This window comes from Microtus oregoni, unplaced genomic scaffold, assembly GCF_018167655.1.
Source record: "Microtus oregoni isolate MIOR12 unplaced genomic scaffold, Mior012 000015F_ref0000493, whole genome shotgun sequence".
Lineage (NCBI taxonomy): Eukaryota > Metazoa > Chordata > Mammalia > Rodentia > Cricetidae > Microtus > Microtus oregoni.
This window is the reverse complement of record NW_024543074.1, coordinates 20684285-20699138: the sequence shown is the minus strand read 5'-3', so window position 1 is coordinate 20699138 and position 14854 is coordinate 20684285. Positions and strand designations below refer to the sequence as shown.

Here is a 14854-nt window from a genome sequence, read left to right as displayed (position 1 = left end):
GAAGAGGGTTGGGACTGTCTGAGGGAGGACTGTGACAGCCGCTAGGCTCCAGGAGCCCGAGTGTGGTGGGGAGAAGTGTGATGATGGGTGACTCAACAGTTCCTAAGCACCATTCGTGAGGGGCGCGGGAGAGGCAGGTAAACACGTCGGTCTAGGTCCCGGAGAGGACTCGATTCTGGGCGGAGCCACAGTCCGACGCGGCGCTCCCGATCCTCCAGGAGCAGGATTGAGCGGACCCCGGTGTGTGATGGTCCCGCCCAGTTCTGCCCTGAAAATAGTTGAGAAGAGGAGCGTTCTCGCGGTCCCCGCCCAGGGTGTGGGAGCCGGTGGCCGCAGAGAAAGTGGGGACGCACGCACTAAAGGGGCCGAGGACGCCTTCGGCTGTCGGGAGGCGCCAGAGAGGGGTGCCTCGGCCACGATGGCGGGGACAAGCCCTTCGCGCTCGAAGTCGGCGGGATCCGGGCGGGGCCCCGGGGGACACGGGGCTCGCGCCCTCCTCGCGGCAGAGGCGCCCGAGGGGCGGGGGCAGGCGGCGGGGCGGGGCGGGGGCGCGGGCGGCAGGGGCGGGCAGAGGCCTTGCCTGGAGCGCGGGGAGGAGCGAAGGGGCCTTGAGGGCTCCGTGAAACTGTGGGTCTGGCGGCCCGCGGCAGAAGCGACCGTGGCTCGCTGGCCGGAGACGGAGTAGTGTTCCCAGAACTGCCGGAGGAGTCGGCCTAAAGGACAGACAGACGGACGGCAGGGAGGGCCAGCATGCACCTACTGTTGCACCCCGCCTGGCCGCTGCTCCTCGGCGCCACGCTGACCTTCCGGGCACTCCGGCGCGCGCTCTGTCGCCTGCCTCTGCCCGCTCACGTGCGCTCCGACCCCCTGCGCACCTGGCGTTGGCATAACCTACTCGTCTCCTTCACCCACTCCATTGTATCAGGGATCTGGGCACTGCTGTGGTGAGTGAACAAGCGGGGTAGTGAGATGGCCGTGGGATCTTACGCGGGTTGCTCGGACTGGTCTCCCTGTTGCTATTACCATCACTCACGGGTGAACAGACGCCAAGGATCTCACCTGATTCCCTGTTTGGAAAACTACCCAACCGAAAACGGCTGTGGGAAACCCGAGGTACCTGGGCTTCGGCCAAGCCCCTCCTCACTCTCCAATCAGCCAATAGTGGGCGCCCAGAGTGCCCTGGGACTGGCAAGTGTTGGGGGAGGTGAGGGTCCTCCGGGAGGCTGCAACCGCGAGAACATCCCTTTTCTCCGTTCCAGCATATGGCAAACCCCTGAAATGCTGGTGGAGATTGAGACGGCATGGTCACTTTCTGGCTACTTGCTTGTGTGCTTCTCCGCAGGTAGGTTGTGCCCAAGGAGACTGAGAGTAAGATGCTGGAGGCAGCTAGTAGTCAGTGCTCCAGTCTGTTCTTCTTTCCCTCCCCCTCCACTAGGGTACTTCATCCACGACACGGTGGACATCGTGCTTAGTAAACAGACTAGAGCTTCTTGGGAATACCTTGTTCATCATGTGATGGTGAGAAACCAGTGGTGTGATACTAACCCCAGCAGTGTCCGACCTCTAGGTTGCCTAAGACTTACTGCTCCCTCCGGGCCTCGCCTATTTAAACAGACTAGGAATGTCTTAATCTTAGGTAATGTTGGTTGTGTGTACCCAGAAAGACAGACACCTTTCATCCCTTGTTCTGTTACTTGCTCCATAGGCTATGGGCGCCTTCTTCTCTGGCATCTTTTGGAAAAGCTTTGTTGGTGGGGGCGTCTTAACACTCCTGGTGGAGGTCAGCAACATCTTCCTCACACTGAGGATGATGATGAAGATAAACAACGCACAGCATCTCCTCCTGTACCGCATCAACAAGTATGTCAACCTGGTCATGTACTTTCTCTTCCGCCTGGCCCCCCAAGTCTACCTCACCAAGTTCTTCCTGCAGTATGCTGGCGAGAGGACCCTGGGAACATTTTTGTTGGTCATCTTGCTCATGCTGGACTTGATGATCCTCATCTACTTTTCCCGCCTCCTTCGCTCGGATTTCTGCCCTGAACGTGCTCCCAGCCGCCAACACAAAGACAAATTCTTGACTGAGTGAGAAAGGATAACCCAGGACATGTGGCAGGGACAGCAGCAAGCACAGCCAACAGCTTTGTAACAAACTAGGACTCTTGTCTGCCTCAAGCCTGGGTGTATTCTGGGACAGCTTTTCCACCTTAAGCCTACACCCACACTATTGAAAACACTAATGAAAGCTCTTCTCTGAAGTCTTCTTGGGCAAGGGGTGAGGGAAGCAGACCAACCGGTTGGACACGGTAGGATGGGTGAGGACGAGACACTGTCCAAAAGCCAGTCAACCCACACCACCCTGAAATGGATGCTGGCGACTCTAAAATAACCCCTCTGCTCTTCCAAACTCTGGTATTGGTTTCACAACAGGCTTTCCCAGGGATAAAGGAAGGAACTCTTGTAAAGTTTGTGCTCTGAACCTCTGATGGGGGTATGCCCCAGGACAACTAACACTGAAGTAATAAATACCTCTGGTACCTAGGCATGAAGGCTCTAAGAGTAGCATCGTGGTTCCAATGGAGTAAATAGATTTATATTTTGCTCAGAGCTGGGAAAACACTTCCCAGCACCCACCCCATATAAGCATATACCTTAGTGTACACCGCAGTACAGCAATGTCAGCAGCCCAACCAGAAAGTGAAAAAAAAAAAAAGACAAGCAGCATTATTTATGGTGAAAAAGTGTATATTTAGAATTAGCTGGCTGGGCTCAGTTTAGATGATTCCAATCTGAAAAACAACAAGGAGCTGTGATTGTGGAGCTGTAATTGTTTAAGGTTAAAGGAGCTGGGATGGCAAGATGGAGAAAGTGGGGAATACAGGCAGACCGAGCGTAGACACAGAACAGATTGGACAGGATGCTTACCTTGTTGGCAACATCCAGAGCATCATAATCAGGAGCCAACCGAACATACGCCTTCTTCTCTCCATCGGGCCTGAGTGGAGAAGGAAGCCTCAAAGTTGAGTGCTCTTACACCCCCAAGCCCTCCACATTCCTCCCCTCCTCCCTCGCTGCATCAGTGGTTCCTTTGCTGGTGTCATTCTTTTCCAAACATTTGAGTTTTCCATCATTTGCGCAAAGGGGGGTAAGGGTCACCAAGAAACCACGGGATAGTTAAGTAAAAAGTAAACCGACACAGCCCTTCCTGCCTGGCCCCACTCACCTTATGAGGGTGTTGACTTTGGCCACATCGATGTCATAGAGTTTCTTCACAGCCTGTTTGATCTGGTGCTTGTTGGCCTTGACGTCCACAATGAACACAAGTGTGTTGTTGTCTTCTATCTTCTTCATGGCTGACTCGGTGGTCAGGGGGAATTTGATGATGGCATAGTGGTCAAGCCTAGCAGGGATGGAACAAAATGGAGTAAAACTGCTGTAGATTCAAGAGTGGTACACTTTGGAGCCCAAGTCTAGGAAAGAGTAGGTGCATCAGACAATAAAACAGCAATCATCTGTATCAGACTTTGGTCGCTATACAGTGTCATCACGTGCACCTGAGCACTAGGGGCAAAATGCCCCAGGAATAGTCACCACTTGTGTGTTGTCGACCCCTTAAGCCAGATTTCTCTATATATCCATGATTGTCCTGGAACTCTGTAGACAAGGCTGTCCTCAAACTCAGAGACCTGCCTGCCCAGATCTGCCTCCTGAGTGCTGGGATTAAAGGTGTGCACCACTACTACCTGGACAACTTTTGTTTTGAAGCCCGGTCAAGCCTCACACAAAACTCTAGGTCCTAACAGGAAGACGAGGTGCCTCAAAACTACTGACCCCCATAGACACAATCCTGTCATGGCTTTTTCAGTAAACACATTTCTTCCATTCCTCCAAACTTCCTTTGAACGGCGTTAAGACTTGCTAAGACTTAATTGAAAGTTTACTTCTATACAAGATTAATTAGGAGGGCATCACTGCCCAATGCAGATAAAGTAATCAACCCACTCTCTCACTCACATGTGTTCCTTCCAACAAGAAATGCCATGACACTTGGAACCCTAAGATAAGCACTCTCTTTCAAGTATTCAAATACTGATCACGTGTTAATAATTAACATACAAAGATCTCACGCCTCCACCAGAGCAGCACATTGGACAATTATGTGTTTTATAAGGCCAACTACTGTGTAGGTAGTTAAATTACCAACACTAGAGCCCTACAACATACTAGTGGGTACGGGGTACTGACTTGTTCCTCCTGGGCGCGCTCTTCCGGGGGTATTTAGGCTGCCTTCGTAGCCGCAGGGTCTTGGGACGCCGAAAGGTGGGCGATGTGCGGATCTTCTTCTTTTTGTGGCTGTGGACGCCTTTCAGCACTGCCTTCTTGGCTTTCAAGGCCTTCGCTTTAGCTTCGGCTTTGGGAGGGGCAGGAGCTGAGAGGGAAGGAAATGTAACTTAGACTGCAGCATTCATAAACTGATCCTTTCCGGCGGCCCTGTCAACACGCGCATCAGTGGTTCCTTTGAAGACATCATAGGTCTCAGGAGACAAAGTTTTATCCATCATATGCACGATATTGCAGGCGAAGCTAATTAACCCGGAGTAACGTCAACTTGGTGCATTTTTCCCGTTTTAAGTGGGGGAAAAAAAAGGACATCTCTTATAGGTATGGAGACACGGAGCGCAAACCTGCTGGGGCTTTTCGAGACAGGGTTTCTCTGTAGCTTTGGAGCCTGTCCTGGAACTAGCTCTTGTAGACCAGGCTGGCCTCAAACTCACAGAGATCTGCCTCTGTCTGCCTCCCGAGTGCTGGGATTAACGGCGTGCGCCACCACTGCCCGGCCATCCTGTGGATCTTAACTACCTTCCGAAAGCCAACGGCTTGGCGATCAGCGGCGAGTGATGCCGGCTGGGTGCCCTTTCCGACTCCCTTCACTAGAACCAGCCCATGCGGCTTGGCCCACGCGGTCCTCATACACTGTAGTGTGGGCCTAATCGCGACAGGAGCCCCAAAACAAGTCCCCCATGGATTAGCCCAGCGGCCACCTTCCCCGTGCTTCCGCTCTGCGGAGATCCCGGGCCAACCCGCCACAGCCCCATGCCGCTACACACCTTCCTTCTTCGCTTTCGGCGCCATCTTGACGAAAAGGGTGGCCTATTCTCGTTCCCATGAGCTTATACGATGAAGTCTCATCAGAGCCTCGCGATAGTTTATACATAGCGCTGATTGGGTGATCAATAGTATGGAGTTTCCTGGGAATTGCAGTTCCATTTAACTTCCTAGAGAGCGAAATCAAGCATGCGCTACCCGTCCTTTCAAAAAGCCTTAAGGCTTCTTGGGAGTTGTAGTTTTTTGTTTGTTTTTTTGTTTTTTGTTTTTGTTTTTTTTTGGAAGCCAGGGCTTTTTGTTTGTTTGCTTGTTTGTTTGTTTTTGGTTTTGTTTTCTGGGGAATTGTATTTTATATAAGATCCATGTGTATTTCTCTAGGACTAATCCTGTGTGTGGTTTATAGAACCTGCTGGTTGAGTCTGGTCCTTTCCCCCTTGTTTCTTGAACAATTTCCAGCGTTGGGGGAGAGGTTTGCCATTTTAGAAGCCAGTAACACTACCAACTGCGAAGAATACAGTTTGGGAGATTGGAAAGACGCTCAGCAATTAAGATCATGTACTTCTCTTTCAGAGGACTTGAGTTGGATTCCCAGCGTACATACCTCTATGGGCATTCTATAGCCAGAGCCCCTCACATGAACAGTATTAAAAGGAATTGTGTGTGTGTGTGTGTGTGTGTGTGTGTGTGTTTCCTACTTATTTTAATTTATCATGTGCATTGATGTTTTGCCATGGATGTCAGGTCCCCTGGAACTGGAATTACAGACAGTTGTGAGCTGCCATGTGGGAGCTGGGAATTGAACCCAGATCCTCTGAAAGAGTAGCCAGTTCTCTTAACCTCTACACCACCTCTCCAGCCCTAAAAATAATTTTTAAACTGAATGTGGACTGTACATGTTTTTAGTTCCAGTATTTCAAGTCCAGCCTAGCTAGTCTGCATAGCAAGTTCCAGGGCAGTCAGAGCTATATAGAGAGATCCTGCCTCAAGAGAAGAAAAAGAAAGTATTTATATCTAATTTGTAGCTTGCTGTGGTGGCACACACTTCAATTGCAGCACCAGGAGGAGAGGCAGGCAGAGCTCTGTGAATTCAAGGTCAGCCTGCTCTACATAGCAATTTGCAAGCCAGATATATAGTGAGATTCTATATCAAAAATAATAAATAAATAGGGGCTGGAGAGATGACTCAGTGGTTAAGAGCACTGGTTATTCTTCCAGAAGACCCGGGTTCAATTCTCAGCACCCACATGGCAGTTCACAGCTGTCTGTAACTCCAGTTCCAGGGGATCTGACACCTTCACACCACCGCACATGAGATAAAGTTAAATAAATTGTTAAAAATTATAAATAGGAGCCGGGCGATGGTGGCGCACGCCTTTAATCCCAGCACTCAGGAGGCAGAGGCAGGCGGATCTCTGTGAGTTCGAGACCAGCCTGGTCTACAGAGCTAGTTCCAGCCACAGAGAAACCCTGTCTCAAAAAACCAAAAAAAAAAAAAAAATTATAAATAGGGCTGGAGAGATGGCTCAGAGGTTAAGAGCATTGCCTACTCTTACAAAGGTCCTGAGTTCAATTCCCAGCAACCACATGGTGGCTCACAACCATCTGTAATGAGGTCTGATGCCCTCTTCTGGCCTGCAGGCATACACACAGACAGAATATTGTATATGTAATAAATAAATAAATATTTAAAAAAATTATAAATAAATAGATGATAGATAGATACAGATAGGTTGAAGCCCTTCATTGGCCACCCCTGTAATCCCAGCACTCTTTTTTTTTTTTTTTTTTTTTGGTTTTTCGAGACCAGCACTCTTGAGACAAAAGATTGACCCAAAGTCAAGGCTAGCCTGCTCTACTAGTAAGTTCCAGACCAGCCAGCAGTACACCTAGTGAGACTGTCACAACCATAAACAGCACAAATAGACTGCAACGTGACCAACTGTAGAGGAGACACAAAGCTGGATGTTGTGAAAACAGGATTTTCTCTAACTTCTCCACATGACACCTATGTGAAATCGAGGTTCCAGTGATAGGTATGGTTTAGTAATCATCACCACAGTGATTGAGTGGCTGATTAAAAAGATGGAGCTACAAAACAGCCACACACACACACACACACACACACTTTTCCAAATAATTTTTTGTGTAATTTTTAAAGATTTTATTTGCGGGCGGTGGTGGCATTTATTTATGCCGGGTGGTTCAGGCCTTTAATCCAGCACTGGAAGGCAGAGCAGGTGGATCTCTGTGAGTTCTAGGACAGTCAGGACTACACAGAGAAACCTTATCTAGAAAAACAAAAATAGGTCAGGTGGTGGTGGCACACGCCTTTAATCCCAGCACTCGGGAGGCAGAGGCAGGTGGATCTCTGTGAGTTCAAGGCCAGCCTGGTGTACGCAGCAGTGGCAGTTCCAGGACAGCCAGAGCTGTTATAACCGTGTCTTGTAAAAACAAACAAAACAAAAAACAAAAATCCCCAAAGAACATCACGCACCGCTACCTGTTGAATCTTCCTACACCCTTAATATTTAAAGCAATTTTATTTTATGTGCATGGATGTTTTGCCTGCATGCATGTCTGTGCACATCCGTGCCTGGTGCCAGAGGAGACCAGCAGAGTGTACAATCCCCTGGAACTGGGGTTACTATGATGTGAGCTGCCGTGTGTGTAACTGCTGGGAACAGAACCCCTGTTCTCCCCCTCTGCAAGAGCCACCAGTGTTCTTAATCCTTAAGCTTTTGTTTTTTGTAGATCAGGATGACCTTGAACTCACAGAACTCCACCTGCCACTGCCCCCCAGTGCTGGGATTAAAAGTATGTGCCACCATACCTGGCCATCTCTTGTCCCCCCCACCCTCAACCCCCCCCCACGCCCCTGAGACAGGGTTTCTCTGTGTAACTTTAGAGCCTGTCATGGAACTCACAGAAATATGTCTGCTTCTGCCTCCTGAGTGCTGAGATTAAAGGCCTGTGCCACTACTGACCTTTTTTTTTCTTTTTCTTTTTAAATAAAAATCTTACTCTGTAACCCAGAACCCAGTGTCATGAGTGTTGGAATTGCAGGTGTGAGCCACCTAGATTTCAGTATATTCCCAAAGGAGTTCTAGCCACAGCTGAAACAGCGTATGATCCTCTATGACAGTGATTCTCAGCTTTCCGAAGGCTGCAACCCTTTATTACAGTTCCTCATGTTGTGGTGACCCCAACCATAAAATTATTTTCGATACTACTTCATAACTGTAATTTTGCTAGTTATGATTAGTAATGTAAATATTTGTGTATTAGATATTGGATTAGACCCACAGGCTGAGAACCATCACTCTAGGATAACCTAGTTTTTCCTGTGAATAATTTCCTGGTCCTCACCTCGGAACTAGTTGTTCCTTTCTAGGCCTGTATTCCATTCATCTTCGCATCTTTTTTTTGGGGGGGGGGATTTTCGAGACAGGGTTTCTCTGTGGTTTTGGAGCCTGTCCTGGAACTAGCTTTTGTAGACCAGGCTGGCCTCGAACTCACAGAGATCCGCCTGCCTCTGCCTCCTGAGTGCTGGGATTAAAGGCGTGCACCACCACTACCCGGCAACTCACGCTTCTTTAAATTTAGCCTCAGACATGACAGTTTCCATGGGTGTGTGTGTGAGTGTGAGTGTGTGTGTGTGTGTGTGTGTGTGTAAAAAAGTAAAAGTTGTTCTGGTTTTGACAGTTCTAATCTGGGGAGAAAAAGGTGAACACCCGTATTAGAAAGGGACTCCTGGAGTCCCGGAATGGTGACTATTCTAGAAGACGAAATTCTAGCCAACCTAACATTTCCTCATCCTCTACCGTAGGAGATTCGACGGAAAGACAACAGATCTGAGATGTCTGGTCCTTGGTGGATACTTCGTTCAGATCTTGGCAGCCCCTGAAGGCCCTTGGTCCCACCTCTCAGGGCAGAAGGGCAAGCAGGGGCAGACTCTATGAGTCATGCTCTAGGCCTAGAGTCGTGGAGGGTAAGCGCCGCCTCTCCTTGGGCCCCTTCTCTCCCCCTTTTCCCCTCGGCGGCTCTGGGTCTTGCCAGATGCTGCGCTACATTCACCGGTTCCCGATCACCAGTTCCGCTGGGTAAGGGGTCCCAAGAAAGATGCAGCCCCAACAGGGACATGAAGGGGAGAGAGGTTTAGAGAATCCCAGTCTGAAAAGGCTCCAATCTGGGTGGAGGCAGTCTTGGTGTTGGGTAAGGAATCTGGCCCGCGAGCTAGAGCCCGGGCAGCACGCAGGAGAGAGGAGGGGGTTGGCGAGGGCCGCCACTAGGGCGGCTGCAAGCCCCGGAGCGGCTGGGTGCGGGGCAGGGGGCGGCCCTTCTCCAGGAATTTCCGGGGATCGTGTTACATAGTTCGCGAAGTGGGAACCGAGTGGGACGGCAGGCCTCGCCGCGGGTCCAGGGCCCTTGCCCCCTCTTCTCACCGTTGGCGGGCGTCGGCAGAGCCGCCCCTGCGCGCACTGATTCGGGGTGGCGGGGCGGCCCCGCGCCCCCGGGCCGCTCTGTTATGGTAGAGCCATCCCAGCCCCGAGTTGTCGTCGGGTCTCCGCGGCCCCGGGTTATCGTAGGAGCTATTAGACCCCGTGTCATTGTAGGGTCCGCGAGGGTCCGGGCTCCCCAGGACGCGACTCCCCGCTCACAGCTAGTGGCCGAGGGGTCTCCCCGCCCCCGAGTGGTCTTCGGAACGCCCCGGGCTCGGGTGATTGTGGGCTCATCCCCTTGGCCCGCGGTGGTCGTAGCGCCTCCGAGGCCGAGGGCTCCAGCAGGCTCCCCGTGGCCCCGGGTGATTGTCGGTACCCCGCGGCCGCGGGTGATCGTCGGGTCCCCACGGACCAGGACGGATCAGGCTTCCGCGCCTTCCCGGGGAGCCCCGCAAGGCCGCAGACAAGATGAACATTCTGGCGCCCGTGCGGAGGGACCGCGTCCTGGCGGAGCTGCCCCAGGTAGGCACCAGGGCCACGTCGGGCCTCTGGCTGTAGCGGAGTGTGGGCGGGGAGAGGTGGCACCCGAGCAGTTGGATTGGGCCCTGCCCAGTCGCCCAGCAAGGCCCGCTGTTTCTGGGTGGTCCGCTTCCCACCCCACCCCCCACCCCTGGCTGCTTGGCTGCGGGACAAAAGCCCCATTCTTACAATGTCCTTTTCAGTGCCTGAGGAAGGAGGCCGCTTTGCACGTGCGCAAAGACTTCCATCCCCGCGTCACTTGCGCCTGCCAGGAGCACCGGACAGGCACCGTGGGGTGAGTTAGGAACACCCCTAACTTAAAAAAAAAATACTCAAGAAACTTTGAAGGCATTCGAATGACCCCTTTGAGGCTACATGGTTATGCCTCAGCTCTGAAGTTCTCCCCTTTCCTCTGAACGAGACTGTTGCAAGCCTATGAAGAAGGCATCCATCATGGGGAGGTCATGCACATACAGCCTCTAGGCTGGAGCTGTGTGCAGCTCAGAGGAAGAGAAAGAGCACTTGTGTAACATGTGTAAAACCCTGGGCCAAAAACAAAAAACAAAACAAACGAACAAAAAAAACCCACCCTGGGCCATCTCAGCCCCTCCTAGCAGCCTCCCCCCAACACACATACCCCAGAGAAAGAGAGGCGTGAATGTCCCTAATGTTAAACACTGCTCCCCAGCACATACGTCTGTCCAGGACCTCCCAGGCTTCCAGGGAAGCCTTCTGTCCAGTCCATGGTAACAACGTAACTTTCTGCTTAGGTACAACTAAGCCCCAGTCAGAGTATTAGAACTCTCTAGAGTGAAAAGTTGATGTTCACTTTCTCTGTCCATCTACTCCTCTGTCCAGCAGATTTAAAATATCCAAGGTCATCGTTGTGGGGGACCTCTCTGTGGGGAAGACCTGTCTCATTAATAGGTAACGGGATTCTGGAGCGCGGCTGGGGAAGGTAGGATCAGTCTCTACGAGGTGGGCAATGCTACAGGCTACTGGGTGCCTCCCCAGGTTCTGCAAAGACACTTTCGATAAAAATTACAAGGCCACCATTGGAGTGGATTTTGAGATGGAACGATTTGAAGTGTTGGGTGTCCCCTTCAGTCTCCAACTGTGAGTGTCCCCTCCACCCCTTCCAGCTAGCCTGTCACCCGGTTCTGCACACCCTATTGTCTCAGTTCTACTCTCCTTTCTTGCAGTTGGGACACTGCTGGGCAGGAGAGGTTCAAATGCATTGCTTCCACCTATTACCGAGGAGCTCAAGGTATAAGTTCGGCCCGTGATGCAGGCAGTCTAAGCGCATCAAGCTTCTAAGTAGACAGAGTGGGTAAGGGAAGTGAGCCGTAGGCGTCCGTCAGTCTGCCAGCTTGCAGCTGTTTCTGTCCCTCTTACAGCCATCATCATTGTCTTCAACCTGAATGATGTGGCATCCCTGGAACATACCAAGTATGTAAGGATGCCCAGCACACGGTGGGGAAATCCAGCGAGGACTTAGAAAAGATGGTCAGAAAGAGGGTGTATCTAAGAGCTGTGTCTGTAGCTGAGCAGTGGGGCGCTTGCCAGCAACGCGTGGGAAACTGGGATCAATCCTCTGAATGATGGGGGGGGGGGCAAAGGAAAAAGAAAAAAGAGAGTTGGTAACTGGACAAGGGAAAGATGGTGGAAGGGGCCTGTCAGGCTCACTCATTCCTTACAGCCGTCCACCATCTGTGGCAGGCAGTGGCTCGCTGACGCGCTCAAGGAGAATGACCCTTCCAACGTGCTTCTCTTCCTTGTGGGTTCCAAGAAGGACCTGAGTGTGAGCGTGCCAGTGGGAGAACGCCCCAGCTTGGTGAGGGGACCCACTCCCACCCCCCATCTGATGCTGATTTTATTCTCCCAGACGCCTGCTCAATATTCCCTAATGGAGAAGGATGCCCTCAAGGTGGCCCAAGAGATGAAGGCTGAGTACTGGGCAGTGTCCTCCCTCACTGGTGAGTTGGGATCCCCAGCCTCCTGCTGTGTGTGCCTGCCTGCCCACCTCTCACTCCTACATCTACAGCTGGGTCCATCTAGTTTCCCCTAAGCACCCGTTTCTGCTCCCCATGTCAGGTGAGAATGTCCGGGAATTCTTCTTCCGCGTGGCAGCATTGACCTTTGAGGCCAATGTTGTGGCTGAGCTGGAGAAATCAGGGGCTCGGCGCATTGGGGATGTTGTTCGTAAGTGTTCCCCAGTTGAAAGTGGCAGGCCAAGAGCAGGGGGAGGGAATGAACCTCCAGTGCCTGTATTTCCCACCTTTTCCAGGCATCAACAGTGACGACAAAAACCTCTACCTAACTGCCAGCAAGAAAAAGGCCACGTGTTGTCCTTGAAGAGAGGACTGTCCAGAAACTGCCCATTCCTGGGGGACTGTGCCACCCCAACTGCTTCTGAAGTCAACCCCTGGACATTTGCACTGACTTTTTCCAGACCAAAGAGTCGCCCCTTGAAGGCAGTGCCCCCAGAGGGTAACTGGGACCATGCTAGTCACTTCCTGCCCCCAGGTACCATGCCAAAGACTGGATGACCCCTTATTCCTCTGGGGCTCTCCAGGGTGCCTGATGGGGGTCAGCGTTGCTGCTTTTGCTCAGCCTCCTGAGCCCTTTATGGATGAAGATGCTCAACAATTTACTGTGCCTTATGCATTAAAATCTGTTAGAATGTTTTCTGGGCTGGGTTTCTTTCCAGGGGCTAATAGCTGTAGTGATTCGGGAACTGGAGCCCCTGTGGGGATTCTGTCTATTCTTGCTCCCAACACAGGGCTCACACTGGCTAAACCCTCAGAGACCAGGCTTTGGAGGACAGACTGTATCCTCTCAGTCCTCATCGGGAGAAATCTGAATAACTACCCTTTTTCTTCCTTCCTTCCTTTCTGTCTCTCTCTCTCTTTGAGGCAGGGTCTCTTGTAGGCCAGCCTGATCTAGACATTACTCTGTATCTGTGAACTGTGTGACAGTGCCCCTAGGTCCATTTGTCCCAGATAGGAAATTGATGACAGACCAAGGATATGCATCCTCTAAGTCCAGTTTGGTGAACCAGTGAATTTTATTCAGGTGACTTACAGGAGCATGGGTGAGCGTCTTCTTCCAGGAGCAGAAATGGCTCAAGCCAAGCTGCATCCCCCACAGCTACCCCAGTATGATGCCAGCTTATGAAGCCTGGAGCTTGCTGCAGTCTTCAGGCAGCTGAACAGGTTGGAGGGGCTTTCTTCCAGCCAGTTCAGCTTGTCTAAGAGTGTCTCTCAAGCAGTCCTGACTGCTTAAATATGCTTGGGGAAGGAGGAGCCTAGTTTAGCTGCTCAATTTCAGGGACTTCCTGAAGCCTTTGAGTTCTTTACTTCCTGAACTTAAGGAACCTTCCTGCAGAACATCCTATGTCTTTTAAGGGGTTTCCCTCTAAGACGGAAGGGTTTTTGTTTGTTTTACTTTTTTGATTTTTCGAGACAGGGTTTCTCTGTGTGTAGCTCTGTGTGTGGCTGTCCTAAAACTTGCTCTGTAGACCAGGCTGGCCTCGACTCACAGAGATCTGTCTGCCTCCCAAGGGCTAGGATTAAAGATGTGCACCGTCACCACCCAGCTAAAATGGAGGATTTTATGTCAAATAAAATTGCTACATAACACTTCTCCCTTTCCTTGGGCTCTTAAACCCTTTCTGCCCCCCTTTCATAATGGTCCCTGAGCCTTGGAGGAAGTGATATGGAAATCTGACTATGGTCAATTAACTCCAGTGGGATGCTGATGTCTTTTATTTATTCCCATCTTTCAGAGTACAGCTGGTAACAAGTCTTGGCAATATTTCTTCTGCTGTAAAACACAAGCGAGGAAAATGCAGAAAATGACAGTCATAAATGTTGGGAAGCAGCTTAGCTGGGACACCATTCTCACCAAAGCAATAGCTGTTGGCTGGGCGGTGGTGGCGCACGCCTTTAATCCCAGCACTCGGGAGGCAGAGGCAAGCGATCTCTGTGAGTTCGAGGCCAGCCTGGTCTACAAGAGCTAGTTCCAGGACAGGCGCAAAAGCTACAGAGAAACCCTGTCTCGAAAAACCAAACAAAACAAAAAACAGCTGTTGATTTTCCACGGGGGCTATGACTTCTCTGGCCATGGGTTTTATCTAAGGCCCATATTAGATGTGAAGTTTACATTTTGGAGCAGGCTTGGCATAAATCCAATCAGAAAATTTTTTTTTTTAAAGATTCATTTATTTATTATGTATACAACATTCTGCCTCCATGTATACCCGCACGCCAGAGGAGGGCGCCAGATCTCAGCACAGATGGCCGTAAGCCACCATGTGGTTGGCTGGGAATTGAACTCAGGACCTCTGGAAGAACAGCCAGTGCTCCCAACCTCTGAGCCATCTCTCCAGCCCCAGAAAAATGGTTTTTTTTTTTTTTTTAAAGATTTATTTATTTATTATGAAGACAGTGTTCTGTCTGTCTGTATGGTTGCTGGCCAGAAGAGGGCACCAGATCTCATTACAGATGGCTGTGAGCCACCATGTGGTTGCTGGGAATTGAACTCAGGACCTCTGGAAGAGCAGTCAGTGCTCTTAACCTCTGAGCCATCTCTCCAGCCCCAGAAAAATGTTTTATCCATACCTGCTATCCACTGCTGCACTAGCTGACACAGCGCGCTTGCTTTCCCCATGAAGCATGCAGAATTCACAGCTGAGTAGGACTTTAGGCCGTGATTCGCCCAGCAACCTCTGTGGCACTTTACGGTACTACAAGAGCTAGACCACCGGTAGGGGACGTTTTTTGGCTCAG

General features: G+C 51.1%; 3 protein-coding genes and 3 non-coding genes across 8 annotated transcripts; 2 read left to right on the top strand and 4 right to left on the bottom strand.

The window, feature by feature from the left end:
* The first annotated feature begins 576 nt into the window (after nucleotides 1-576).
* On the top strand, nucleotides 577-3388 carry Tlcd1 (TLC domain containing 1). Of its 2 annotated transcripts, none has more exons than XM_041663910.1 (4): nucleotides 577-944; nucleotides 1260-1342; nucleotides 1436-1518; nucleotides 1706-3388. In XM_041663910.1, the coding sequence occupies exons 1-4, from the start codon at nucleotides 751-753 to the stop codon at nucleotides 2087-2089; spliced, it is 744 nt and encodes a 247-aa protein (XP_041519844.1). In that variant the 5' UTR covers nucleotides 577-750; the 3' UTR covers nucleotides 2090-3388. The 2 variants fall into 2 exon arrangements, with proteins under 2 accessions (XP_041519844.1, XP_041519845.1); XM_041663911.1 differs by lacking the exon at nucleotides 577-944 and adding an exon at nucleotides 953-1113.
* On the bottom strand, nucleotides 2725-5224 carry Rpl23a (ribosomal protein L23a). Its single transcript, XM_041663912.1, has 5 exons — nucleotides 5109-5224; nucleotides 4246-4429; nucleotides 3224-3400; nucleotides 2926-2995; nucleotides 2725-2789 (listed from the first exon to the last, which is right to left on the bottom strand). Exons 1-5 carry the CDS (start codon nucleotides 5131-5133, stop codon nucleotides 2775-2777), a joined length of 471 nt encoding a protein of 156 aa, XP_041519846.1. The 5' UTR covers nucleotides 5134-5224; the 3' UTR covers nucleotides 2725-2774.
* LOC121457188 lies at nucleotides 3072-3137 on the bottom strand. The gene has a single exon (XR_005975690.1). It is a non-coding gene; the product is annotated as a small nucleolar RNA SNORD42 (small nucleolar RNA).
* LOC121457191 lies at nucleotides 3484-3555 on the bottom strand. Its single transcript, XR_005975691.1, has one exon. It is a non-coding gene; the product is annotated as a small nucleolar RNA Z17 (small nucleolar RNA).
* Nucleotides 4502-4568, bottom strand: LOC121457186. The gene has a single exon (XR_005975688.1). It is a non-coding gene; the product is annotated as a small nucleolar RNA SNORD42 (small nucleolar RNA).
* Nucleotides 5225-9185: 3961 nt separating the features above from the next.
* On the top strand, nucleotides 9186-12751 carry Rab34 (RAB34, member RAS oncogene family). 2 transcript variants are annotated; one of them, XM_041664689.1, is made up of 11 exons: nucleotides 9186-9206; nucleotides 9864-10067; nucleotides 10268-10359; nucleotides 10923-10991; nucleotides 11079-11180; nucleotides 11267-11331; nucleotides 11462-11513; nucleotides 11784-11865; nucleotides 11950-12040; nucleotides 12159-12266; nucleotides 12352-12751. In XM_041664689.1, the coding sequence occupies exons 2-11, from the start codon at nucleotides 10014-10016 to the stop codon at nucleotides 12417-12419; spliced, it is 783 nt and encodes a 260-aa protein (XP_041520623.1). In that variant the 5' UTR covers nucleotides 9186-9206; nucleotides 9864-10013; the 3' UTR covers nucleotides 12420-12751. The 2 variants fall into 2 exon arrangements, with proteins under 2 accessions (XP_041520623.1, XP_041520624.1); XM_041664690.1 differs by having other exon boundaries at nucleotides 9188-9206; nucleotides 10926-10991.
* Nucleotides 12752-14854: the final 2103 nt, after the last annotated feature.